Source organism: Dipodomys ordii, unplaced genomic scaffold (genome assembly GCF_000151885.1).
Source record: "Dipodomys ordii isolate 6190 unplaced genomic scaffold, Dord_2.0 Scaffold10, whole genome shotgun sequence".
Lineage (NCBI taxonomy): Eukaryota > Metazoa > Chordata > Mammalia > Rodentia > Heteromyidae > Dipodomys > Dipodomys ordii.
Window position 1 is genome coordinate 20,659,365 of NW_012267226.1, and position 25,511 is coordinate 20,684,875.

At 51.6% G+C, this 25,511-nt stretch overlaps 5 protein-coding genes across 8 annotated transcripts; 3 read left to right on the forward strand and 2 right to left on the reverse strand.

Annotated features, from left to right (window-relative positions):
• The first annotated feature begins 2,883 nt into the window (after nt 1–2,883).
• Nucleotides 2,884–5,508, forward strand: Foxr1 (forkhead box R1). Its single transcript, XM_013009500.1, has 6 exons — nt 2,884–2,887; nt 3,162–3,236; nt 3,325–3,584; nt 3,804–4,030; nt 4,846–5,084; nt 5,480–5,508. The coding sequence occupies exons 1-6, from the start codon at nt 2,884–2,886 to the stop codon at nt 5,506–5,508; spliced, it is 834 nt and encodes a 277-aa protein (XP_012864954.1).
• Nucleotides 5,509–8,370: 2,862 nt separating this feature from the next.
• On the forward strand, nt 8,371–13,376 carry Ccdc84 (coiled-coil domain containing 84). Of its 2 annotated transcripts, XM_013009777.1 has the most exons (11): nt 8,371–8,535; nt 8,623–8,786; nt 9,289–9,387; nt 9,929–9,995; nt 10,082–10,144; nt 10,416–10,480; nt 10,761–10,866; nt 11,415–11,445; nt 12,760–12,849; nt 12,963–13,095; nt 13,172–13,376. In XM_013009777.1, exons 1-11 carry the CDS (start codon nt 8,416–8,418, stop codon nt 13,230–13,232), a joined length of 999 nt encoding a protein of 332 aa, XP_012865231.1. In that variant the 5' UTR covers nt 8,371–8,415; the 3' UTR covers nt 13,233–13,376. The 2 variants fall into 2 exon arrangements, with proteins under 2 accessions (XP_012865231.1, XP_012865230.1); XM_013009776.1 differs by having other exon boundaries at nt 12,963–13,376.
• Nucleotides 13,350–15,022, reverse strand: Rps25 (ribosomal protein S25). The gene is made up of 5 exons (XM_013009779.1): nt 14,919–15,022; nt 14,641–14,736; nt 14,182–14,365; nt 13,479–13,577; nt 13,350–13,389 (listed from the first exon to the last, which is right to left on the reverse strand). The coding sequence occupies exons 1-4, from the start codon at nt 14,919–14,921 to the stop codon at nt 13,483–13,485; spliced, it is 378 nt and encodes a 125-aa protein (XP_012865233.1). The 5' UTR covers nt 14,922–15,022; the 3' UTR covers nt 13,350–13,389; nt 13,479–13,482.
• A 201-nt stretch (nt 15,023–15,223) lies between these two features.
• On the forward strand, nt 15,224–18,452 carry Trappc4 (trafficking protein particle complex 4). The gene is made up of 5 exons (XM_013009778.1): nt 15,224–15,508; nt 15,724–15,898; nt 16,735–16,838; nt 17,427–17,553; nt 18,137–18,452. Exons 1-5 carry the CDS (start codon nt 15,334–15,336, stop codon nt 18,213–18,215), a joined length of 660 nt encoding a protein of 219 aa, XP_012865232.1. The 5' UTR covers nt 15,224–15,333; the 3' UTR covers nt 18,216–18,452.
• A 1,228-nt stretch (nt 18,453–19,680) lies between these two features.
• On the reverse strand, nt 19,681–25,511 carry Slc37a4 (solute carrier family 37 (glucose-6-phosphate transporter), member 4). Of its 3 annotated transcripts, XM_013009786.1 has the most exons (9): nt 25,467–25,511; nt 24,346–24,698; nt 23,446–23,678; nt 22,901–23,144; nt 22,093–22,251; nt 21,856–21,941; nt 21,264–21,377; nt 20,543–20,681; nt 19,681–20,405 (listed from the first exon to the last, which is right to left on the reverse strand). In XM_013009786.1, exons 2-9 carry the CDS (start codon nt 24,491–24,493, stop codon nt 20,239–20,241), a joined length of 1,290 nt encoding a protein of 429 aa, XP_012865240.1. In that variant the 5' UTR covers nt 24,494–24,698; nt 25,467–25,511; the 3' UTR covers nt 19,681–20,238. The 3 variants fall into 3 exon arrangements, with proteins under 3 accessions (XP_012865240.1, XP_012865239.1, XP_012865242.1); XM_013009785.1 differs by lacking the exon at nt 25,467–25,511 and having other exon boundaries at nt 24,346–25,451; XM_013009788.1 differs by lacking the exon at nt 25,467–25,511 and having other exon boundaries at nt 23,446–23,709; nt 24,346–24,437.

Here is a 25,511-nt window from a genome sequence, read left to right on the forward strand (position 1 = left end):
GTTAATGCCTGAATGTGTTGCCTGACTCATCCATGCACTCGATATTTGCCCACCCTCCGGGGCTTTATCATTTGGGGCCTCAAGTGTAGGGTTTTTTTTGTTTGTTTTTGTTTTATGTGGGATTTTTCTGTTTGTTTTTTTGGTCAGTCACAGGGCTTGAACTCTAGGCCTGAGCGCTTTTCCTGTGCTCTTTAGCTCAAGGCGAGCACTCTATCACTGGAGCCACAGCACCACTTCCAGTTTTCTGGTGGTTCACTGGAGATAAGTGTCTCATGGACTTTGCTGCCTGGGCTGGCTTTGAAAGTCGATCCTCAGATCTCAGCCTCCTGAGTAGCTAGGATTATAGGCGTGAGACACCCGTGTCCAGTGCAAATGCTATTCTTTTGGAGAGATGCTGCTCATTCCACCCCTATAGCCTTCACCAACTATACAAACCCTAATCCATTTGCTTGTGTACTACATGCAGTCCAGTTCCTCCTTATTTCTTATAGTATGCCCTCATCTGCATTTTGTGTTGAAGGGATGGGACTTGAGTTTTTACTCTGCTTTTATGCTCACAGCTGCAGGTCTACCACTCAAACCCTGCCTCCACTGTGGTGTTTTGCTGATTAATTGGAGATAATCTCTCCATCTTTTCCACTGGGCTGACTTCAAACTGTGAAAGGAAGGGGTCCAGTTTCCACTTTTATAATTCCTCTTTCACCTAAATGGCCTTTGACTCTGTTGTCATATTTATCAGCTATATATATATATATTAAATCTATCTATCATATGCCTTCCCCCCCCCCCCATCCCTGAGCTCTCTTTTGCTCAAGGCTAGTGCTCTACCACTGGGAGTCACAGTATTACTTCAGGTTTTCTGGTGGCTATTGGAGATAAGTCTCACAGACTTTCCTGCCTTTGAACTATGTGATCCTTAGATCTCAGCCTCCTGAGTAGCTAGGATAACAGGTGTGAGCCCCCAGATCTACTTTATTATTTTTAAATATAAAATGTTATTGTTATTCAGGTGTTGTGCAGAGGAGTTACCATTTCATAAGTCAGGTAGTGAGTACATTTCTTTTTTTGGTCTGGTTGTGGGGCCTGAACTCTGGACCTGGGCGCAGTCCCTCAGCTCTTCAGCTCAAGGCTAGCGCTCTACCACTTGAGCCACAGCGCCACTTCTGGCTTTTTTCTTTTTGCTTACGTGGTGCTGAGGAATCGAACCCAGGGCCTCAGGCATGTAAGGCAAGCACTCTACCACTGAGCCACCTGCCCAGCCCTCTTTTTTTGGACAGTGTCACCCTTCTACTTCCAGCTTGTTTTTTGGTTGTTTATTGGAGATAAGTGTCTTACAGACTTTCCTGCCCTGGCTAGCTTTGAACTGTTAACCTCAGATCTTAGTCTTCAGAGTAGCTAGGATGATACCATTGTGAGCCACTGGTGCCTGGAGAGATTTTCCAGTTTTGATGCTAGTACAGGAATAGTATCAATGGTCTTATAGCCAGCAAACTTGCAATCTGACTTGGTTTCCTTTGTTTTGTTTCCGAGATAGGATCTCTCTATGCAGCTCAGGCTGACCCCAAATACTCAATCCTGCCTCAACCTTCTGACACAGACTACTGGGGTTATAGGAGCTTACCACCATGCCCGGCCCACAGTTGCTGTGCTTTCAGTGGTTTTTTAGGGTGGTTATTTGTTCATTTGCTACAGGATCTTGATATGTGGCCTAGACTGGCCTCCAACTTGAGATTCTTCTGCTTCAACTTTCCAGGTTCTGGGATTACAGGTGTGCACCACCACATGGAGACTTGTTAGTGCTTCTAATAATTTGTATATTGGTATTGTATGTTTTTCTCTATTAATCATGTCTTTCTGTGATAGTTTCGCCTTTTTCTTTCCAATGTAGTAGCTATACCTGTATCTTCTGTTTTTCTAGCAGCACTGTGTTGAACACTAGCAATGTGATGGACATCCTTTCTAACTATTGAACTCTCTGATAATGTATCATGATTTCCCAAACAAAAACCTTCCATGTAACATGACTGATGGCACTGTGGGCACAGAGAGCAGGGCCGCTGTGAGACAGTGTTCAGGGGTTAAGAGCAAAGAGAATTTAGCTTTAGGCATGTTGAATTTGAAGCCAGCTGTGGTCCTTCACACGTCATCCTAGCACTTGGGAGGCTGAGGTAGAAGGATCACTGATGGGAACGAGGAGACAGCTTTCACATCAGACCTCACTGCTCTGGGCACTGGGACTGGCTTCTCCTGGAACTGACTCCCAGCTGTCCCCCAGTGGCAGCCCCATCTTTCCAGTAGCCTCTCCCCCGCCCTTTCCCCTCTTTATCCTCTTAGAACCCCCATCTGTGCAAGTAGCACTCAAACTCTCTCTCTCTTTCTTGTTCTCTCTCTCCTCCATCTCACGTTTTCTTTAATAAAGCCCAGCTGTTCAGGTCACTCCTATTCCAGACTCTTCACTGTTCACTCTAACTTTCAACAGTTCCTCTACATTTTCTGTTGCCAAAACCTGGGAGGAACACTTCACCTTTAAACACTGTCCTTACAATTACAGAGTGATTTCCTGGGCTGGGAATGTGGCTTCGTGGTTAGAGTGCTTGCCTAGCATACATGAAGTTCTGGGTTCAATTCCTCAGTACCACCTAAACAGAAAAAGCCAGAAGTGGCGCTGTGGCTCAAGTGGTAGAGCACTAGCCTTGAGCACGGAGAGGCTCAGGGACAGTGCCCAGGCCCTGAAGTCAAACCCCTGGACCAAAAAAAAAAAAAATTAAAATTGTTTGAAGTGTGTGCAGACAACTCAAGTAGCAACTAGCAGCCAGTTGTATGGGTAAACTAACAGGGAAATCTGGTGTGGACGTTAAGGATTTATGGGTGGGGACTGAAGCCATGGGTGTGTGTGAGATCATCTGGGGACTGAACTTGTGAAGTGACAAGAAAAGCAGGCAGCCTGGGTCTCAGTGGTAGAGCACAGCTGCAATCCCCAGCACCACTGCCCAGGGAGAATGGGCTGGAGGCGGGAGGAAACCCAGCCGTGCCCACTTAGCATCAGTACCTCCCAGGTCAGGTCCACACCTGCTTCCAGACACCCAGCAAGGCCCAGGAGCCTCCAGTCACAGTAGAAACACTGCCATGTCTTGACTCTCTTCTTACTGTGTTTTTGCCAGTTGCCAAATACAAACTCAGAATAGTTGAACCACCAGTATTGCCTTTGGATAAAAAGTATGAGGCTGATGAAGATGGTGAGTAGAGAGGTATGCTGGGGCCCAGGGGCATCTAGAGCATGTGAGCCATGTCAGAGACTTGCTGTCCCCTTTTTGTTCTGCACAGACCCAGATATCGAGCCCAACCTGTGGATGTGGGTAAACCCCAACATCGTGTACCCACCTGGCAAGATGCAGGTCAAAGAAGCTAAGTGGGCACGTCCGTCGAGCCCTCCTCTCGCCTCCCAGCGATCTGTGAAGAAGGAGGAGGACAGCTGCTCAGAGGCCACAGAGGAGCAGCTGCAGCAGCCTTCCTCCAGCTTGGGGTCACCCTGTGAGAAGCCAAAGCTGAGCCAAGCTGCTGCCCCTCCCCCTTGCCCCTGGGAGGTACGGATGGTATGGGCTGGCAGTAGGCAGGGTGGGCCCGGGGATGAAAGCATCATCCTTTGGGTTTCTTAGAGACAGGTTAACAGGTTTAGGGGTGACCTGCTTCTTTGGGCTGGGGAGACTCCCAGATGTTGGTCTTAGACCATTCCCCCTCCAGCCACTGTACCCCAGAAAGAAAGCCAAGGAGTCAGGACCAGCTCCTGCTCTGTGCCCCTCTAGCTTGCGGAAGAGGAGGCAGCCCAGCACCAGGATGGCAGCTCCTCTGTGGCCCTTGCATCCGCTCATCTGAGGGGCCCCCTCCAGAGTCGGAGGCTCCGGCAGCACATCAGCTCAGAGGGCAGGCTCTGGCCCCGGCCTCCCCTCAATTACTTCCACCTAATTGCCCTGGCACTAAGAAACAGCCCTCCCTGTGGCCTCAACGTGCAGCAGATCTACAGCTTCACTCGGTATGCGCCCGGGGGCAGGGGAGGGACAAGGCCCTGGGTCTCATGTTTTCTAGCCTGCCCCTGACCTCACTGACTCGGTTTCCCCATTTGGGTCTGAGGACCTTTGCCTTCCCAATTCTCTCTTCTCAGGCAAATAGGGGCCTGCCCACATACAAGAACACAGCTCCCCCCACCCCCAGGCTTTTTTGTCTTAGCTTTCCTGTAAAATACAAATTCACCCCCCAACCTGCCTGTCAAGATTAGCCAGTGTAAAGTCTGTTTGTCCTAGGACTGTCCTGCCAGGTGCAGCTCTCTGAATCCCAGGGCCCTGGAGAGCCAGATGGAAAAAGGATTTGAATGTAATGCTGGGTGTGCATGCAGGTGCTCACGCCTGCTCACACAGAGCTGGAACCCAGGGCCTCACACGAGCTGGGCTGTGCTTTAGCTGAGCCACAGCCCAGGCCCTTCATTCAGCTATCGACCATAGTCAAGTATCCATTAGTACATAGGAATTTCTCGGACGGTTTCCTAGTGTAAGAAAAAGAACCCAATCCCTCAGACTCTCCTTGTCTGCTGTTTCTGCTGTAGTCAGAAGTCCTAATCTCCAAGGAGGAAGGGAAACCAGCCTGAGGTGGGGGTGGGGGGGTAGAGACAGTGACCTAGGCTTACAAAAGAGGGGAGGGGTAGGTTTTCTCCCTGCTTAATCAGCAGAGGGCAGTTCTGGGCCAGCTGGGCATTACCCCCCTTGAGAGAAGGACTAGGCCCCAGGGGAGAAGGCTGGGGAGTAAGGTCTCCCCCACCCGCAGCAAATCTTTGCCTTTCCTCCCTGTCCACAGACAACACTTCCCCTTCTTCCAGACGGCTCCTGAAGGCTGGAAGAACACGGTCCGTCACAATCTCTGCTTCCGAGACAGCTTTGAGAAAGTACCTGTCAATATGAACATGGAGGCCGGCACGCGGCCTCGATCGTGCCTCTGGAAGCTGACTGAGGAGGGACACCGCCGCTTTGTGGAGGAGGCCCGTGTCTTGGCTTCCACTAGGATGGAACGCATCCAACAGTGCATGAACCAGCCAGGTGTGAAGCCTTGTCATGCGTGGGCCCAAAGAGGGGGGACCCAAGGCTGAGTGGCAGCTTGGGCTACACTTGGGGGCATCTTCTGTAGAAAGCCAGAGAAATCTGGCTGTCTGACATTACCTGCCCGTGGAGAGGCCTCCCCAGTGACCTGGGGACAGGGACTTACCTACAATGGACTGAGAAGCAGCCAGGGGCAGCTGGCTGCTCATGCCCTAGGGGAATGGTGCCACAGACAGGGGCAACTTGGCTCTTCTAGAGCAGTTCAAGAAGCCACAGAATCTTGAGCCTTAGAATCTTGAGCAAGGGGAGGAGCTGGGCTGTGAAAGAGCACTCCAGATTTGGGGAACAGCAGTTCCAAACTGCAGGTTACTTTGAACTTCTTTCTTTTCTTGCAGATATGATGCCCTTCCTCTTTGACCTTTAAGAAGCATAAGTTCCATATGGCTTATTAAAGTTTCTCTGCATATTATATGTGTGTATGTGTGGTCTTTGTAGATGGGGTTCAGTGCCCACTACATGGGTGAAAATGGGGTGCCCGTCGAAGGTGGGTATGCTTCTGAGGCAGCAGTGGGGAAAGGAGGGCTCTGTGCCTTTCCTCCTGCAGAGGGAAATAACCTTCCCAGGGCCCTGGACTAATTCCTGTTTTTCTGAAAATTGTTTTCAGAAAAGCTAGCTTGCCAGCTCTGAAGTGTCACCCACTCATCAACTGGCACTGGTTAAGGAGCTGCTGCTCAGCACAACAGGGCAGGCCTCAATAGCAACTGCGGTAGGAGCTAGTGCAAGAGATCACACAAGGGCTGTAGGAAAAAGGTTTAAAGAAATGAGATGCAAGATGGGACATAAGGGGTTTTTGAGATAGGATTTGGCTGAGCATCCCAGGTTGGCTCGGGACTTGAGATCTGTCTACCTCAGTCTCTTAAGTGCTGGGACTACAGCAGTGAGCCATGATACCCAATTTTTTTTTTTTTTCCCTGAGACAGGGCTTTCTTTTCTTTTTTGTCGGTCGTAGGGCTTGAATGCTGGGCTTGGGCGCTGTCCCTCAGCTCTTCAGCTCAAGACAAGTGCTCTACCACTTGAGCCATAGCACCACGTCTGGTTTTCTGGTGGTTCATTGGAGATAAGAGTCTCACGGACTTTCCTGCCCGGGCTGGCTTTGAACCTCGATCCTCAGATCTCAGCCTCCTGAGTATCTAGGATTACAGGCGTGAGCCACCAGCGCCCGGCCTGAGAGACAGGGGTTTCTATATAGCTTGAACTCATAATTCTCCTGGTTACAGGCGTGGATCAATATACCCAGCTTGTAGCATCACTTTATTTATTTACTTAGTGCTGTCCTAGGCCTTGAACTCTTGCTCCACTTTACTCAGATCCGTCCCAGGAATGGAGGCAGAGGGCAAGTTCACAGAGAACCTTCAGGGAAATCCCCCAGTTTCCTTGTTAGGGTTGCTGGGATTAAATTTATGTGCTATCATGATTGGCTTCTGGTGTACTTTTTTTTGTACCAGGGCCTCAATTTTTTTTTTTTTTAATTTCCATTGTGGGGCTCAAACTCAAGAGTCTAGACGCTGTTCCTGAGCTTTTTTGCTCAAGACTTGTGTTCTATCATGTTTAGCCACAGCTACACTTCTGGTTTTCTGGTGGTTAATTGAAGATGAAGAGTTTCAGAGACTTTCCTGCCCTAGCTGGCTCTCAACCCCAATCCTCAGAGCTCAGGCTCTTAGGAGTGCAAGCATGAGCCACCAGCATCCAGCTCCTCAAGTTTTCTTGACTTAATAGCTCTGCTGGTGTTCTACTACTGAACCCATGTTCTAGCCTTGTTTTTGTTTTGTTTTTATTTTTTTGCTATTAGTTGGAAGTAAAAGTCTCAAGGACTTTTCTGCCTTAGCTGACCTGAAACTGCCACCTTTCATATCTCAGTCTCCTGAGTAGAATTACAGCTGTGAGTCACTAGTACTTGGCTTATTTGGTAGCTTGGTGCTACCAATTAGCAGGATGGTAGCTGCATGTTTTCTGTTCTCCCTCTCTGAACAACTCTGACTTTAAGGAGACTATTTTTTTTTTTTTTGGCGGTTGTGGGGCTTGAAATCTGGGCCTGGGCGCTGTCCCTCAGCTCTTCAGCTCTAGGCGAGCGCTCTACCACTTGAGCTACAGCGCCACTTCCGGTTTTCTAGTGGTTTATTGGAGATAGGAGTCTCACGGTCTCTCCTGCCCAGGCTGGCTTTGAACCGCGATCCTCAGATCTCAGCCTCCTGAGTAGCTAGGATTACAGGCGTGAGCCACCGGCGCCCGGCTTAAGGAGACTATTAACTGCAGACCACTTGGGTTTTGAAAGTTTTAACCTAATTTGACACCTAATGGACCACTGGGTACAAACTGTTAACATTCCCGCATGAATCTAATTCCTTCACTTGAGCTTTTCCAAAGGTTCTGGACTATTAGATATAACCCCACTATTTAAGCTTTTCAACTATTAACAAAAAGATGCCTGGTGTTGTGGTATACTCCCATAATCCCAGCACTCAACTGAGACACGTGGATTACATCAGGAGTTCAAGGCCGGCCTAGTCCACCTAGCAAGTTCCAAGCAGGCCTGTGCTATCTAGTGACATCCTGTCCTAACTGTCGCACAAAATGACAGGCGTAGCAAAGGACCCTGGAATTCTGGGGCCGAGATGTGGCGCGGTGGGAAAGAACTGGCACGGCTCGTGTGAGGCTCTCAGTACCAGGCCAGCACCACGCACACAAAACCAGAAACTCCCCCACGGACGGCTCCGGGAGGTTCCGCCAAGGGCAACAGTTCATTCTTCGGGTAAGTAGGAGGCGCTTACCTGTGCCAGAGAAAGCCCTGGGCTCCGCGGAAGCTGCAGGTCCCTCGGGTCATGTCTCAGAGCCTTGTAGGTAAAGGCTGTGGCTCCGGAGTGGGAGCAGAGGATTCCGGGCACAGAGCGATCTCCCGAGGCTGGGGATGCCCAGCAGAGCCGGATACACAAGTGTACGCGGGGAAAGCCCAGGAAGCTGCGAATCGTCTGGAAAGAGGCTTTGAACCGCCCAGGCCTCGCCCTTCTCGCTCTTTGCGCCGGCGCGGCCCGACCTCTCGCCACAGGCGTCGGGGAACGCCGGCCACCGCACGTGGTTTTCCGAAGAACGGCGGAAGTTGGGAGCCGAAAACGCGCGCGCAGCCGCAGAACAGGTTGCAGTGTCGATGGCCGGCCCGTAGGGGGCGCCAGGGCCCCTGCGTCCCGCCCTGCCCCGCCCCGAGGGGTCAAGGGTCAAAAGTAAGTTGATGGCGGCGAATCTCCTGCTGGTGGCGGAGGTTCGTGATCCAGAGCTGATGGCGCCGCCGCAGCGCTGCCCTCTGTGCCGCCAGACTTTCTTTTGTGGCCGCGGGCACGTCTACAGCCGGAAACATCAGCGGCAGTTGAAAGGAGCTCTGGAACGACTCCTGTCCCTGGTGCGGACGCGGGGCTCGGGGCGGGGATGCGGGGCGGCGCGGCGCGGGCCCGCGCGGCCGTGCTCAGCCCAGCCTTCGTCCCCGTAGGTGGAAGCGGCCCGCAAGGCCATCCGCGCCGCCCAGGTGGAGCGGTTCGTGCCGGAGCACGAACGATGCTGCTGGTGCCCGTGCTGCGGCCGCGAGGTGCGGAGACATCTGAGCCACGGAAACCTGACGGTGCTGCACGGGGGTCTGCTGGAGCACCTGGCCAGGTGGGCGCGGGACGGGGGTCTGCTGGGGCACCTGGCCAGGTGGGCGCGGGACGGGGGTCTGCAGGGGCACCTGGCCGGGTGGGCGCGGGACGGGGGTCTGCTGGGGCACCTGGCCAGGTGGGCGCGGGACGGGGGTCTGCTGGAGCACCTGGCCAGGTGGGCGCGGGACGGGGGTCTGCTGGGGCACCTGGCCAGGTGGGCGCGGGACGGGGGTCTGCTGGGGCACCTGGCCAGGTGGGTGCGGGACGGGGGTCTGCTGAGGTAGTGGGGGCATTGTCGGTCTGCGCAGTAGAAACTTTATGGCCGCCGCGGTCCAGTAGTGAGTCACTGCCCACCAACTCAGCTTCATTGGAAGAAGGGAGAGTGGAGATCTTGAAGAGCGGCGGTAGTACTCCTCTGCCTTGCTTGTCCAGGGCAGGGATCCCCTGCCAGTATGTTATTTAACCTAATGCTCAGATTCCCATGATCAGAATCTGAGATGACTCATCATTGTCATTTTCAGCCCAGAACACAAGAAAGCCACCAACAAATTCTGGTGGGAGAACAAGGCTGAGATCCACATGAAAGAGAAATTTCTAATCTCCCCCCAGGACTATGCACGGTAAGTCCTTGGTTGTGGTTATCAGCAAAGATGAAGTAGCCGCGTTGATTCTTTCAATCTTTGCCAGTTATGAGATTTTTTTTTTTTTTTTTGGTTGGTTGTGGGGTTTTAACTCTGGGCCTGAGCTCCTCAGCTCAAGGCTAGTGCTCTATCAGTTTGAGCCACAGTTCTATTTCTAGCTTTTTGGTCAGTAGTTGAAGGGTCTCTTGGACTTTCCTGCCAGGGCTGGGTTTGAACTATGATCCAGGCCTGAGCCTACAATCAGTGCCTGACTGAGTAATTGATTTTCTCAAGTGTGATAGCCTAGAATATTACTGCTCTTGGAAGATGCCTGCCAGAATATTTAGACTTACATCTCATGTTTTGGCAAACGAGGTGTAGATGAAGGGGATATGACCAACAATCTGGATGAGATACATACAGAAGGGTGTTTAACATTCTTTTGTGAGTTTTATCAAAATTCAAAAAAAAACAATGTACCTAAGAGCTTTTCACAAATGATGGGCTGGGGTTCTAGGCAGATTTGTCCCTTTTCTTTTAGATTTAAGAAATCTATGGTGAAAGGTTTGGATTCCTTTGAGGAAAAAGAGGATGAGGTGATCAAAGAGGTAAGTAGGAAAGGCTCTGAAGAAGCCCATCTCACGATACTGACCCCCATGATACTGAACTGGTCTGAGCATCCTTTCTCCTACAGATGGCAGCTCAGATCCGTGAGGTGGAACAGAGCCGGCAGGAGGTGGTCCGATCCGTTTTAGAGGTTGGTTTTTCTCCGAGGATCCAGAGCAGTATCCAAATCCACTTATCCCTGCTTTCCTAGATCCAGCCTTCCAACTTGCAGCTCTTCTCAGAGAAGTCCGAGACTCCATTCCTATCTGCTTGGCTTGAATCCCCTGTGGGCCAGGGGCAAGCCTGGGCCATGGTGATGTGGGTGGGACCTTCCATGATACTAGAATCTGGAGTGTGGGGGCATGGCCAAGGTAGGCTCTTAAGCACCTTAGACACATTTATTTTTCCTGAATCAAACTCAGCCTCAGGCAGAGCCAGAACCAGAAGAGGGCTCTTCAGCACCAGGAAGCTGGAAGGAGACAAACAGGTAGGAGTCGGGATACATCTGGCCTGTGGGCTCTGTATGGCTTACAAGGTCATTTGGTCTATGATGGGACACATGCAGCTGCTCACCAGCTGCCTATATTGGTAATTTTGTATGACCTGGAAAAATGGTACAGCCAAATAACTGATGGCAGGAAAAAGGTGCCTTTTTGTTGTTGTTTTAATGTGAGATGAGTGGGGAATGGGAGGAACCGACCTAAATGTTTCTATCCTCATGGCCCAAGAACCTCACCTGGCAGCCTGGCTACCTGTTTGTCTTTCAGCCAAATAGCCTGCAGCTCACGACAGCCCTTACAGCTGGACCTGCAACCTGCTCCTGAGCTCGACTGGATGGAGACAGGCCAACCTCTCACGTTCATTGGTCGTCAGGTACAGTGGACTAGCAAGCCAGAATGCCAGAGTCCCCTCAGTCTCATGATAATTGCCCACCTGGCTTTCCTGCCATGGGTACGTCACTATCCCACACTCAGCTCACTTTCCAGAACATGTAAGTTTGTCCTATTAAGTGTAACTCCTGTCTCAATACTGGGACAATTTCTACTCACCCTGTATCACCTGCCCTGTCAAAACCCACACTGCAGTGATGAGATGGTGCTGTAACACTTCCACTCATACTTTTCTTCCTCTCAGCATTGTCATCTTTGTACAGGTCTTAGTTGTCAAAACTGGTCATCTATTACAAACAGATGTGGCACCACTTAGTTTTCAATGTACTATGTGTAAAGTAAGCCTCTTTCACAACTCTATATATATCTTAAGACATTCTTCTAGACACATCCACCACTATTAAGACTGAGAGCCTCTAGAGACCAGGACTGTCCAAAAGATTTAGTGTATACTCTGCAACAGGATTAGCATTGCGGTGGTTACTCTCTGGCTCTATCTTATCTTAGATCTTTTCTCCATTTGTACTACAGGATACACCTGGAGTTGGTAACATCCACTCAGGTAAGGCCCCAGTGTTCCTAAAACTACAAGCAGTTGAAACCCCAGAATCACTTTATTAGTCAAATGCAAATGAGAGTCTTTATCACTCCCTCCAAACACCTTAATATGTTAGACTGATTATACTAAGTGTTGGGCAAAGATATAGTGAAAACAGAACTTTCTTACACCCTTGATAGAAATGAAAAATGAGGGGCTGGGAAGGTGGCTCAGTGGTAGAGCACTTGCCTTGTATGCATGAGGCCCTGGGTTCGGTTTCTCAGCACCACATAAGCAAAAAGAAAAAAGCCGAAAGTGGCGGCTGTAGCTCAAGTGGTAGAGCGCTAGCCTTGAGCTGAAGAGCTGAGGGACAGTGCCCAGGCCCAGAGTTCAGGCCCCATGACCAGACCCCCCCCCAAAAAAAATGTAAAATGATACATTGGGAAAAAAATGACCAGCCTTTCCACATCTACCCACTCAAGACAAACTCCTTCACACATGTATGTAAATGTCAATGGCAGCCCAAAATTAGAAATAATCCCAATGTCCATCTACAGGTACCTGAATTAACTGAACATATTACATACGTAACAAACACCAGCAGTTAGGAGAAAAGACAAGCACTTTACTTAAATACAGGCACCAAAAATGTGCAATTAAGCACCATGCCTCAAGCCTATAATCCTAGCACTGCTCAAAAGAAAGCTGAGGTGCTGGAATGTGGCTTACTGGTAGTGCCTGCCTACCCTGCCTGAAACCCTGGGTTCAATTCCTCACTACCACAAAAGCAGAAAAAAAAGTGGCATTGTGGCTCAAGCCGTAGAGTACTAGCCTTGAGCAAAAAGCAGCTCAGAGACAGTACCCAGGCCCTGAGTTCAAGCACCAGGACTGTCCAAAAAAAAAAAAAAAAAAGGGCTGAGGCTGGTGGTTAATGTCTGTAATCCTCATTACTCAGGGAGCCAAGATCTGAGGATTAGGATCTAAAGTCAACCCAGGCAGCAGTATTTGTGAAAGTCCTTAATTTCTCTAAGCAGGCAAGCTGTAGGACCAGCATGCAAGTACACAAAGATTAACAAGGGCTGAGACCTGAGAATTTCATTTCCAAGCCAGATCAGACAGACTAGAACAAAGTATAAGCAAGTACCTTTTCAAGTCTGTTGACTCTTTGAAACTAGTTGAGGACCTTTAATATCTTAGGGTTTTTCAAGAATACTGGAGCCTTTCTAGTTCAGTCAGGCACAGTAACAGCCAGCCCATGTTCCTCAGTAAGGATGTTTTTTATCTCATTCCCCAGTACCACTAAAAGTACTCTTAATTCTGGGTTGGGTCTTTCGCCAGGTGCCACACCTCCCTGGATGATCCAAGATGAGGAACACAGCTCTGGAAACCAACCAATAGGACCTTCCTATGAAGAATTTCTTAAAGAGAGTAAGTTCAGAGCTGTTGCATAAGGAGGGTACAGTAGCACATATCTGAAGCACAGGCAGTGTCTTGCCTGGGCCATGCATTTATGAGGCCAACTAAATGTTTCCTTATTGCAGAGGAAAAGGAGAAACTCAAGAAACTCCCCCCAGACAGAGTAGGGGCCAACTTTGACCACAGCTCTAACACCACTGCAGGCTGGCTACCCTCTTTTGGCAGAGTGTGGAATAATGGGCGCCGCTGGCAGTCCAGGTATGGGTCCATTTGGGACTCCAGCCTGCCACTGTCTGGGGTTGTCACCATCCTGTTAACCTTTATTTCCTTTCAGGCATCAGTTCAAAACTGAAGCTGCAGCAAGGAACAAACAGTCACATACAGAAAAAAGCTGATTATTCCCATCCAGATACTCCTCTAGTCACCAGCTGAAAGTCACTCATGTATGACCAAATACTTTACAACTTTATAATCGCTTCTCTTAAAAAAACGGACACACTCATTCACTGGTGTAATAAAGTTTTATTTTTCCAAATGTACAGCTGATTGGATCTGTTAAAAGAAAAATTAAGAATCAGAACCAGAGCCTTGCAAAGGAATGTATGCTTGTACATTGTTAAAATTCTTGGGTCTGTGCTTACCTGTTCATGCATCTTCACCAGCAGCCGGGGCATCTCCACCTTTAGTATTTCTAGTGTAAATTACTTGAGCTCTGTGCTTTGAGACTAACTTGATAAGTCCTAAGGAAAAAAGAGAAAAGCTTTCACACAGTAGTACTTTGTTAATTCTACTTGCAACTAAACTAAATGTGGCACTCAGACCCATTACTGAATTTTAAAATTTCAAGGAGTCGGTAAACAATTACACTGTGAAACCTTTTTACATTTTAAATTTTCTCAATAAAGTAACTTAAAGGAGCAATTGCTGGCTTAAGTGGTAGAACTGCACAGCAACTCTAAGCTCAATTATTCCCAGTACTGGAGGAAAAACATTTCCTCTTGACTGGCATTGGTGGCTCATGCCTGTAATCCAGCAGGGGCTGAAAAGTCCCTGTGAGACTCACCTCCAATTAGCTACCAGAAAACTGTAACTGGAGTAGTGGCTGAAATGGTAGCGAGCTAGCCTGGAGCCAACAGTACTCAGGCCCCAAATATCAGTCCCACGACCGACAAAAAAAGTTTCCTCTAAATTCTACATGATTTCAGACCAGACTTTCTTGGGGAGTGGGTCGGTGGACTGAGTGCAGGGTCTCCCACTTTTTTTCTCCAAATCTCCCCAAATACTTCCCCAGGAAAAGTAGGACAGGTGAGTCTTGACAATTGAATCCCTGAAAGCCCTCCTCACCTTTACTAAGCAGCTCCTGAAGGGCTGCCCTGGCCAGGGAGCCACGAATCTTCAGCCTCTCAGAAACCACAGCAGGGGTTATGAGTTTATAGTTCGGAACTTCCTTACAGAGTTTGTCGTAAGTGGCTTTGTCAAACAGGACGAGGTTGTTGAGTTTATCCCGAACTTTGCCTTTGGACCACTTCTGCTCACAAAAACAAGGGAAGCCAGTCAGTAATCCCGACAGAAGCGCTCGTCTCCCCTCCCCCCAAGCAACAAGCGTCTGAGAAATCCACAGGTTGCACGGGTGCAACCTCCCTGGGGCTTTGAACACCTGTAAGTAACATCAACGCGTCTGAGCAGACGGTCTACGGCACTTATTTCAATGGCTTAAGTAGCGCGGATCATCCCGTCCTTCACACTGAGACTCAGTGGCGAAGCACTAACTCCACGGGCTGCCGGACAGCCCGCCTCCCCTACCTTCTTCTTGGCCTTGCCCCCAGACTTGTTTACTGGGTCCTTGTCTTTCTTGGCCGACTTCCCGGCATCTTTCTTCTTCTTGTCGTCCTTGGGCGGCTGTGGGGAGGAAGCCGAGCAGGGGTGCTGAGGCGGGCCCGCGCCCCGCCGCCGAGCACGTGGGGCAGTCCCGCGCGCCCAAACCCCGCCCGCACCCAGGGGCCCTCCGGCGGGGCCGCCCGCACAGCAGCCCGGCCCCGCCCGGTACAGAGAACCACGTCGCTTCGCACCCCAAAACTCACCATCGCAAGGCCTGGAGAGCGGGAGAGACCGCTGCGGCTTCGTCAAGATGTCGGACAGAAAGGAAGTGCTCCTCCCCGACAGGCCCAGAAACCTCAGGCCGCCGCAAGTACTTCCGGGGCGAGGGGCGGGGCCACGCGGAGGAAGTTAGGGCGGGAAGGGGCGTGGCTACGCTCCACACTTGACGCGGTCGCGTTGCTCTACTCGGGCACTGGGGAACAGGAAACGACTTGCCAGGTCCCGGACCAGTTTCTCCGCATAACTGGGTCAGCCTGCAGCTCCGAATGCGCACGCGCCGCAGATGGTGGGCGGAGTACTGGGAGACAGCCGGCGGAGTGGGCCGGGCAGGACCTGCGACGGCATTTCCGGGGCGGGGTCGTCGGACAGAGGCTGCATCCGGGAGTCACCGCGGCAGCCATGGCGATTTTTAGCGTGTATGTGGTGAACAAAGCTGGCGGCCTGATTTACCAGTTGGACAGCTACGCGCCACGGGCGGAAGCTGAGAAAACTTTCAGTTACCCGCTGGACCTGCTGCTCAAGCTACACGACGAGCGGGTGCTAGTCGCCTTCGGCCAGCGCGACGGCATCCGGGGTGGGCTGGGCGCGGGCCGGGGCCGGGGGCGGGGCCAGCCGCGGCGGAGGCGGGATAGGGGCGGGGCGGCCGGCGTGGGGGGGCGGGGCGGCCGGCGTGAGGGGGCGGGGCGGCCGGCGTGAGGGGCGGGGCCTAGGAGGGTCCCAGAGGGGCCGGAGTCCCCTCAGCGAAGCCCGGGGCTGTAGCGGTGCTGACCCTAGGCCTCACCTCTGCAGTGGGCCACGCGGTGCTGGCCATCAATGGCATGGACGTGAACGGCAAGCACACGGCCGATGGGAAAGAGGTGCTGGAGTATCTGGGTAACCCTGCTAACTACCCGGTGTCCATTCGTTTCGGCCGGCCCCGCCTCACCTCGAATGAGAAGCTCATGTTGGCCTCCATGTTCCACTCGTGAGTACCCCAGCCCTTCGTAGCGCCGCGGGCTTGGGCGTGGCGTCGGTTGGGTTGGCCTGGTTCTGCGGGCGGGGCCAGGCTTTTCTATAACCTCCCTCCTTGGAGCGTTCGGTTCCTGTGAAACCAGCTGATCAGGGATGTGTAAATTTTCGGTAGTACAGAGGTGAGATCTGGCCTGAGTTAGCCTCTTTTTTCTGAGCCTTAGTGTCTTCATCTTGAAAGGAAGGCAACTGAATTAATGACCTTTAAAATTAATAACTGGTATGAGATGTGCAGGGATAGGCCTAGCTGTGGACTAAGTAAATATGCACATAATCCCCAGAGTGTTTGTTTTACCCGGAGTTTTTAGTGTAAAGCGTTTTATAGCAAAACAGGAATGGCGGGAGCTGTAGCTCAGTGGTAGGGCACTTAATGTAGTAAAATATGTAATGGAAAATAGAAGTCATGTGAATTTGAAAGAATTATTTTTGTCGGTTATGGAGCTTGAACTTGAGTCCTGGACGCTGTCCCTGAGCTCTTTTTACTCAAGGCTAGCGCCTTCCACTTTGAGCCACTTGTGATTTTCTGGTGGTTAATTGGAGGTAAGAGTCTCCTGGCCTTTCCTTCCCAGGCTGGTTTTGAACCAAGATCCTCAATCTCAGCCTCTAGAGTAGCTAAGACTTCAAGCATGAGCCACCAGAGCCCAGCTGAAAGAAATTTTGACACAGCTGCTAGACAGTCTACATTAACTTTCCTGACTATGCCAGGCTGTAAAACAAATTCTCTGCAGGTAGAAATCAGCTCAATGGAAAAGTGAGGGGTGCATTCCCGACTTGCCTCCTTTGCACACACAGGCTCTTTGCCATTGGTTCCCAGCTGTCTCCTGAACAGGGAAGCTCAGGCATTGAGATGCTGGAAACAGACACATTCAAACTGCACTGCTTCCAGACACTGACAGGTATGTGTTTATAGGTAGGCCAAAGGGATAGGTGATTGACCAAAGACAGGTTTGGTAAGCAGGGGTGGTGTCACACTTTCCTGAGACAGTGGTACAGACACATCTATTTACTGGCTTTGTGAAGCCAGAGCCAATATGTAATCTGAAGCTGGTATTTCTTATGTTACTCAGCATTTTCAGCTCTGGCCATCCTGGGTTCAGAAAATTCACCTCATGTTAACATTGCACACCCAAGAGAATTTTCAAGTGTTGTTCCAAAATGAAACTTGAAAGCCAAGTGAAGATGGCCTTATCATTGCTTCACTCCCTAGTGCAGATAACGGAAAACTCCCTGCACTTACCCTGTTTGGTTGGCACTGAGGAATTACAAGAGTGGGAGTAAGTGGCACAGCTAGAACTAGAACCTGGTCTCAGCCTGGTGATAAAAGTCACAGCATTTCTTTGGCCCCTTCTGCTTGATGAAGTAATACAAACTTTTTTAAAAAATCGCAACAGTCTTTTACAAAATTGAAAAGGCTTTCCTATACAGAATGACATTACTTGCTGCATTTTGTCCCTCTGGTATAACCATCCTTGGCTTCTCTCCAGGGATCAAATTTGTGGTGCTGGCAGATCCCAGGCAAGCTGGAATAGATTCTCTTCTCCGAAAAATTTATGAGATTTACTCAGACTTTGCCCTCAAGAATCCATTCTACTCACTGGAAATGCCCATCAGGTAGGTGAGCCTATTTCCCAGACAGTGGTCAAAGCATTGTACACCTCCCCCAAATCATGAAGTTTGAGAGTATTACTTTTAAATAAGACTCCTCACTAGTCCTTTGGGACTGTAAAGACTTCCCTTGGAATTTTTTTTTTTTTTGGGGGGGGGTCCGGTTGTGGGGCCTGAACTCTGAGCCTGTGAGCTGTCCCTCAGCTCTTCAGCTCAAGGCTAGCGCTCTACCACCTGAGCCACAGCGCCATTTCCATTTTTTTTCTTTTTGCTTATGTGGTGCTGAGGAATCGAACCCAGGGCCTCATGCATGCAAGGCAAGCGCTCTTATCACTGAGCCACCTTCCCAGGCCCTTCCCTTGGAATTTACATCTTTAAAGTCGTGTTTCTAAGTGGTGCTGTGGCTCAAGCCATAGAGCACCCGCCTTGAGCTGAAGAGCACAGGGACAGCGCCCAGGCCCAGAGTTCAAGTCCCATGACCGACAAAAAAAAAAAAAAAAAGTAGTGTTTCTGCTGATTCTGCCTGTATACCCCAAGTGGGAAGGAAGCCTCAGGCCTCACACTTTTCTGTCTCCTGGATTTGGCCTAGGTGCGAGCTGTTTGATCAGAACCTGAAGCTAGCCCTAGAGGTGGCAGAGAAGGCTGGAACCTTTGGACCTGGGTCATAAGCTAAACTGGCAATGGGCTTTCAAATTCTGAAATCCTCGGCAGGGGTTCTTCTGCTTCCACTCTAGTGGGGATCCTGTTGCAGCAACCTTGGAGTGTACTTGAAAATGGGGCAGTCCTGAGCTGAAGTGTTTGCTCTCTTCCCTTCTGTATATATCAAGGTCCTGCTTCCTGACTGTACAGATTTATTTATGGAGGAGGTAGGACCATAAGTGCTCTAATAAACCTTCTTAGTTCCAGTCTGTCCTGACTGATGGTGTTTGGGGAAAAGGAATGGGGGTGAAGTAGGGCAGATGGCAAGGGCCAGCTAGGCATGGCGATACATGCTTACAATCCCAGCTACTTGGAAGGTGTAGGTAGAATTGTGATTCAAGGCTAGCCCAGGCAAAAGTGAAAAAAAAAAGCAAAAAAAACCAAAAAACCAACAGGGGGGTGGGGGGTAATTCCAGGGTAAGGAGATACTGTTTTGGGAGACAACAAAAGTGTTAATAAATGAGCCTCTACTTTGAATTATGAACCTTGGATGTAGTCAGAATTGTCATTGATTTCCTGGAGGGGGAGGGGGGGCTGAGATAGTGCTGGTGGTGGAACAATTAGCCAGCGCTTAGAGCCAGGCTTTATTGCTTTGTCTCACTTCATCTGCACCCTAACACCAGGGGTACCTTCTCTTCCAGATGAGGTGGAGCAAGGTGTACCTATCTCCATGTCTCAGATTCTCCAAGCCAGTCACTGACAGTCTAGTTTTACACCGTTTTCTGACCAGTCTGTGAACCATGACCCCACTACTCAATCAAGTTATTTAACCTATTACCTAGTAGTTTTGTCTGTGAAGTGATCATTGATTATACAACATTCAGTTGAAGGCATAAGAGGCCTGAGCTTAAGGGCCCCATTAACACTTCATCTTCCCTATTCCAGGGAAATGAAGTCTTTCTTTTGTTCTTTTTTGGGGTCCAGTCGTGGGGCCTGAACTCTGGGCCTGGGTGCTGTCCCTCAGCTCTTCATCTCAAGGCTAGCACTCTACCACTTGAGCCACAGCGCCACTTCCAGCTTTTTGCTTATGTGGTACTGAGGAATTGAACCCAAGGCCTCATGCATGCGAGGCAAGTGCTCTACCACTGAGCCACCTTCCCAGCCCTTCCTTTTTTTAAGTTGGTTGTGGGGCTTGAACTTTGGGCCTAGGCATGTCCCAGAGCTCTTCAGTTCAAGGATAGCACTCTCCCACTTGAGCCACAGCACTATTTCCGGTTTTCTGGTGGTTAATTGGAGAAAAGACTCACAGACTTTCCTGCCTGGGCTGGCTTTGACCACAATTTCAGATCTCAGCCTCCTGAGTAGCTAGGATTATAGGTGTGGGCCACCAGCACTCGGCCAAAGTCTTCTTTGAAGTGGAAAGAGTAATGAGAGTAATTTCCCAAAGAAAAGCTGCCTAGTTTCTGTTACCCCTTTTGAAAGAATGAGTCACTGTTTAGTATCAAATCTAGTTTTAATCTTCTGTAACAAGTCATCTTACCCTCCCCTCCATCTCCTCCCTGCTATACCCAGGGTACCCGCTTGCTTTCTTCCTCCAGAGCCTGAGGTACTGGCAATAGCTTTGCTCACTCTGGAGAGGACTTAAGGCAGAGCAGAAGTCACTCGTCATTAGTGCCCTGCAACTGCAGAAACAGCCTTACCAAGTGGGAACTGATAGAACTGAGACAGGACAGGGCCCAGAAGGGGAAGAAAGGTGTAGGAGACGTCAGGATGTATATGCAGGGGTTGCCTGTTTGAAGGCAGGGCATGAGCTGATGGCGTCCAGGAGCAGAGGTTATCGCTTAAATACAGGACTGGGAGCTAGGACCTCATGAGCCACTAATAAACTTTCAGTGCCGCCTGGGTGAGGCAGACATTGCACATAGAGAAAAACAGGTTCCAGTTGGACAGACGAGGTTCCGTCCTAGCAGGGGCCGCCCGCTCCCTCCCTGCATCCTAACGTTTGAGCGGGGAGCGGAGGCACCGCAGAAGGCGCTCCAGAGCCGGCACTCTTCACTCAGCCTTCTTGGGTACGCGGCCCATCTTGGTTCGGATGTTTCGGAGCAGGAAGAAAGCGGCTGTGCTGACTGCACAAATCACCTCGGCCACCCAGAAGGCTGTGCTCCAACTGTAATGCTTGGCGATGGTGCTGAAGGGCAGCCCGGCCAGAAAGCCGCCCACTGTCAGGAGGGAGGGGAGCTGCCTGAGCTGAGTGTGAGGGGAAAGCCAGTGGGGGGGACTGGCTCTGCCTCGAGGAGCGGGCCTTGCGCAAGGCACAAGTGGGGACAAGGCAGCTACTCTACAGGGTACTACTTACCATTTGCCATGAGTCCCACAATGGCGTGAGAGGTGCCACACAAGTTGGGAGGGGCACTCTCATTGGCTATGACTCCAAACAAGGCAATGGGACCATAGGAGGAAAAACCAAACACAGCTCCCAACACCAGGATCCAGATCTGCAAGGGCAGCGCGGGGTGCCATTCAGAACTCCAGAAAGCAACCTTCCTGCCTACCTCTGCCAGATCACAAAGTCTTTGGCCACCAAAAACCAACTCTAACAAAGGGACAGTAAGTTACCCACTCACCCAAGTCCCTAGTACAAATGACAACACTGAGCTAGAATGCTGAGCCAGCTCAAGGAAGGCCTATGTGGGCAGGGGAAGGAGGTAGAGAAGTCCTCTCCTGAGCTGCATATTGGCTGATTTAGAACTTGCTGGACTGGTTGGGACAGGCAAAGGGGCAGGACAGTGGCAAGACAGACCAGGAATAAAATGAGAGACCACTTTAAGGCACCTCATGCTCCGTAAAGCCCGTGAGCTCAGCGAGAGGATGGAGAGCTGGAGTCCAGAAAGCAACATCCTAGAGGAGCAGAAGAAAGAAGAAAAGCAGGCCCAGAGTAGACACCAGAGTACAGAGGCGAGATCTGAGGGCAACAGATCAGAAGAAGAGCAGCAGGGAAGCTGGCCCTGGATGGGGCCAGGGAGGGGCCCAGTCACAGTGGTCCGTGCATAGCCCTTGGCCAGGCTCTCCGTATTTACCTTGGGGGAGTCACTGGTCACTGTCACCCGGAAGAGGTACATGGATGCTGTCATGCCAGCCATCATGAACAGCAACAGGCCATGGCGGGGGTTTCCGTAGACAGACAGCCCTGCCTATGAAGATAGTCCAGAGACTTCAGGCCCTCAGAGCCCAACCCAGCACCCCCACGGTGGACTCTGACACAGCAGTAGGGCTGCTGCTGACAGGTCTGTGGCAATCCCATCACAGTTCTTGGCTCTGGGAGGCCCTGGGCCTTGCTCATGCTCTGAGGCCAAATTCCACAACATCCTGTCCTCCGCTATGGGGCAGGTGTACAGCACGTGCTGGGGAGCTGTACCCAGTCCGTCCCCACCCCCAGCTTGCCTGGGGCACTGGAGAAGCCAATTTAGCCAGATTCTGGCGCTCTCTGACATCAGTTGAAACCCTTTCCCAACAACCTATTGTCCCTAAGTAAGGTAGGAGAAGCCTGGACTCATTCCCACCTGAACCAGCTGTGCCAACCAGCCTCCGTCCCACAACTCTTGTCTCTCCAGGGCTTTTCCAAGCCATGCAGAGAAGACTCAAAGGGAAGACTCCCGTTGGCCCACTCACCTTTGCCATGGCTCGGTCTGACAGGTAGCCAGCTGCGATGCTGCCTATGAGGCCCCCAACCTCCAAGGCACTCATGTAGGAGCTACCTGCAAGGGGGAGTTGTGATGGGAAGAACGAAGGAGGGGAGGGTGAACCAGAGGTACCCAGGCCTCAAGGAACGAATAAGGCTAAAAAGAAGCAAGGCCTGCATTTCTCCCCCGTAGGACCCATTTCTTCCCACCCCAACACCCATCTTACCCACAAGGGCAGACTGTCCTTTCTCCTGAATAAGGAAGAACTGGCCCCAGTCTGTGCAACAGGTCTTGACTCCAAACACTACCAGGTAGCCGGTGGAGAGCACCCATAGGTAAGGGGACAGCAGCAGCTCCTGAAGGGTGCTGTCTTCCTTTGAGGAGCCTAGAGGTGGGAGGGGCCAGAAGCTTTCAGGTGTTGTGTTTTGGGTGGTGGTGTTTTTGTTCCTTGTGTTCAGTACTGGGAACTGCTGGGCAAACACTCATGCCCCCAGCCTTTTTAGCTGTGTGTGTGTTGTTGTTGTTTTTGAATCTATAGCCCAGTCTGGAACACACCATCCTCCTGCCTCCACCGCCCAAGTGCTAGGGTTGAAGGAATGCATCATCACATCTAGCCTCAGGCTTTTTGCTCTGCTGTCCGACCCCAACAGCGCCCCTACCATTCATCAACTAGCCCCAGGGACAGAGTCCATGGGCACAACGAGGACCAGTGTGACCGGGGGCCCTAGAGCACCTGTTTCCCTTTCCCCAACTCTGCTGCAAGCCTCAAGGAATGACAGAGAACTGAGAACTAGGGCAGATGAAAGAAGACAATGCAGCCACATAAACTTGGGGTGCTGTGCAGGGTGCTACTCCAAGGAAAGACCAGGATGTGACATGAGTCGCAACGCCTGTTCACTCTAAGGATGGAGTTCTACTTGTTTCCCACCCACCCTCCTTGCTAGCCCTTCCCCTGCATCCACCGGTTAGCACAGGATGTGGCAGAGGGCTAATTCTGCCAAGCGAATGATGGATGAGCGTGGGTGAGGGCTCACCCTTCTTGCCCTTGGAGGGGGTAGGGTCCAGGTTGCGGAGTCCAACATCAGCAGGTTCGTTGTGGATGAACAGCAGGCAGAGGAAGGAGACCACCACACACAGTGCCCCAGACATGGTCAGCGTGCTGCGCCAGCTATAGCTCTGGGCAAGGATGGTGGCCAGGACAGGACCCAGCCCTCCGGCCAGGTTCATGCTGGTTGACAGGATGGCCCACCACGTGCCAAACTGGGACGGCTCAAACCACTGTGAGGCAGAGAGGGGGAGAGTAGGTACCTGGCCCACAGCCCATGTTGACAGAGGGGCTAGGGTAGGGCAGACCCGGCTCATATTACAAGGATGAGGGAGAAGGTAGTTCCACTTGGCAGGGCAGTACCCTCATCTGCCACCTGACCCCACCACTCTCAGACTCCTAAAATATCTTGACAAGCAATAGAAGCCGGCTGGGAATGCCTAAGGAAACTGCTGTGGGCTGGGTCAGAAAGAGTGGGCAAGAAGGGGGTGCCCACACCCTTGTCCAGTACCCTTCATGCTAATCCAAACACACCTTCCGAAGGATCTTCCCACAGGGAGGCCAGCCCAGTCCCTGTGCTAGGCCATTCAGGAACCAGAGAGCAGCAAAGACAGGTACTGTGGAGCTCCAGGAAAAGACTACATTGACCAGGCCAACCAGAAGCAGTCCAGAGGAGAAGAGCCAGCGAGCACTCATCTGATCGGACAGCACCCCACTCACAAACTTGCTGATGGCATAGGCTGCAGACTGGCTGCTGGTGATGAGCCCTGCAGGGGAGGGGAGCAGGGAGGAGGACACCTGGGGAGTTAGGGGCAGGGCAGAGGCACAGGAAGGGTGGAGGAAGGCACGGGGTCAGGTGTGTGGAGGTGCCCAGCAGGATGAGACAGGTTCCTTCCCCAAGGAACAGGAGGATCTGTGTTTGAGTCCTGAGGTTCTCACAGGGCCTGAGGCCTGTGCTACCTCTCCAGCCTGCTCCAGGGCCAAGAAAGAAGCAGTTCCTCTCCCTGGGATCTGCACGCCACCTCACCAATGCCAGCCCAAGACCTCTAGCAATTGCCCCACCTCTGGACATGGGGTGAGGGACTCTCATTCCTTCTGGAAGGTAGCATGTGTGTCAGGCCATGTGAAGTCTTGGTGCCATCGTCCCTTCCCCCGCCCTCCCTGGTGCTCACCTCCACCTCTGCAGGCTCACATAGGTGTGAAAAGCTTACTCTGAACCCAGCAAACACACTCATCATGAACAGTGTCTCTGAGAGGGCATGTGGGTGAGAGGCACACACACCAATACACAGCGCCAGATGACTGGCCAGAGTCCTGCTGTGCGGACGCTTCTAGCATGCTACACACCCATACACACTACACTGCCACACACACTCAATGTGTCCTGCTGGTTCCAGTGCTCCAGACCCGCCACCCTTCCCTTCCAGGGCTTACCCAAATCATCCTTGTCCAGAGGGATCTCTTCCACCAACGATGGCATGACAAAGGAGAAGGTCTTGCGATTGTAGTAGTACAGGCTGTAGCCCCCAAACATGGCTGTGAATATCACAGTGCGGTAATAGCCGTAGCCTTGGGCCTCCATGATGGAAAAGAACAGGCCCTGCCAGCCAGGACACTGAGCTCCGACCACAACAACACAACACCTCCGACTACTCCTGCTAGAGGCTCTCAGTGCCCAGATCTGCTGAGCTGGGTTTTTTTCTGCTCCCTCCTCCACCCAGACTCCCTTTATAGCCGCCTTCTGGACAATTATTAAACTCTAGGCGGCTCCTAGGGAACCCAGTGTCCTGAGGGAGACAAGAAAACAGGAGATTACGGAGAGCCAAACTGGGGGGGGTGAGGGGGTAGGGGTCCCTGAGGGGAGGCATGCCTGAGAGCCAGGCCAGAACCCTGTGTCCCTTTCCTCCTTTTGCATTGTCCTTCTGACTGGGAAAGGAGCTGTGATTAAAGGCTCAGCCTAATTACTTTTGTCTGCATGAGCCCAGGGGAGGCTGGGCAGAGCAGAGCGGCCCTCTACCCAGCCCCGCTCCCTCAGTGAGGGAACCTCAAGTTCAGGGAGGATTCACTGAGGACTTCCTGGTCGTGAGGCACAGCAATGGGCTGCAGCTGGCTTCTACACTGTCCCTTTCAATCTGACACACCCCAACAACCCTCTAGAGGTAGGCCTTCTAGAGGGGACCTCATCCAGGGCTTACCATAAATGGGGTGTAACTTTCTTGACACAGTAGCCCCCCTCATCCTAGAAGAACGAGACAAGAACCTAAATACGCTTTTTCCCTACCTACCAGTGACAGTTTAATTTACTAATCGGGCACAGGCATTAACGACCATAAAACAATTACAGCAGTAGTCCACAGTGACTTCACACACGGTGACATTCGCCCACCGCGGCTGGCCTCCTCCTGACCGCAGTAACTAGAACACGCAAGGCCAAGCCGCACAAGTTTCGCGGGGGGATCCCCTCCCCACGCGCCCGGCGGTGACACACAGGAAGCCCGCGGGCCAGGCTGGGCCAGGGCCACGCAGAGCCGCCTCTGGGTCCCCCCCCCCATTACCCTGCGAAGTCCGTCCGGGCTCGGCGGGCGGGCGGGTGCGCGGCG

What these genes read in the sequence shown, in the direction of transcription:
- Foxr1 (XM_013009500.1), top strand. An exon ending in GTATGAGGCTGATGAAGATG is followed by an intron (nt 3,237 to 3,324) that starts GTGAGTAGAGAG and finishes TGTTCTGCACAG; the next exon opens with ACCCAGATATCGAGCCCAAC. An exon ending in CAGATCTACAGCTTCACTCG is followed by an intron (nt 4,031 to 4,845) that starts GTATGCGCCCGG and finishes CCCTGTCCACAG; the next exon opens with ACAACACTTCCCCTTCTTCC.
- Ccdc84 (XM_013009776.1), top strand. Translation starts at nt 8,416, where the DNA reads ATGGCGCCGCCGCAGCGCTGCCCTCTGTGCCGCCAGACTTTCTTTTGT. An exon ending in CTGCTGGAGCACCTGGCCAG is followed by an intron (nt 8,787 to 9,288) that starts GTGGGCGCGGGA and finishes TGTCATTTTCAG; the next exon opens with CCCAGAACACAAGAAAGCCA. An exon ending in TGAAGAATTTCTTAAAGAGA is followed by an intron (nt 12,850 to 12,962) that starts GTAAGTTCAGAG and finishes TCCTTATTGCAG; the next exon opens with AGGAAAAGGAGAAACTCAAG.
- Rps25 (XM_013009779.1), bottom strand. An exon ending in GGGGCAAGGCCAAGAAGAAG is followed by an intron (nt 14,366 to 14,640) that starts GTAGGGGAGGCG and finishes TTTTGTGAGCAG; the next exon opens with AAGTGGTCCAAAGGCAAAGT. An exon ending in TCAGGAGCTGCTTAGTAAAG is followed by an intron (nt 13,578 to 14,181) that starts GTGAGGAGGGCT and finishes TTTTTTCCTTAG; the next exon opens with GACTTATCAAGTTAGTCTCA.
- Trappc4 (XM_013009778.1), top strand. Translation starts at nt 15,334, where the DNA reads ATGGCGATTTTTAGCGTGTATGTGGTGAACAAAGCTGGCGGCCTGATT. An exon ending in TTGGCCTCCATGTTCCACTC is followed by an intron (nt 15,899 to 16,734) that starts GTGAGTACCCCA and finishes TTGCACACACAG; the next exon opens with GCTCTTTGCCATTGGTTCCC. An exon ending in CTGCTTCCAGACACTGACAG is followed by an intron (nt 16,839 to 17,426) that starts GTATGTGTTTAT and finishes GCTTCTCTCCAG; the next exon opens with GGATCAAATTTGTGGTGCTG.
- Slc37a4 (XM_013009786.1), bottom strand. Translation starts at nt 24,493, where the DNA reads ATGGAGGCCCAAGGCTACGGCTATTACCGCACTGTGATATTCACAGCC. An exon ending in TGACCAGTGACTCCCCCAAG is followed by an intron (nt 20,682 to 21,263) that starts GTAAATACGGAG and finishes CTGCCCTTGCAG; the next exon opens with ATCTGGATCCTGGTGTTGGG. An exon ending in TGTGGGACTCATGGCAAATG is followed by an intron (nt 20,406 to 20,542) that starts GTAAGTAGTACC and finishes CCCTCCTGACAG; the next exon opens with TGGGCGGCTTTCTGGCCGGG.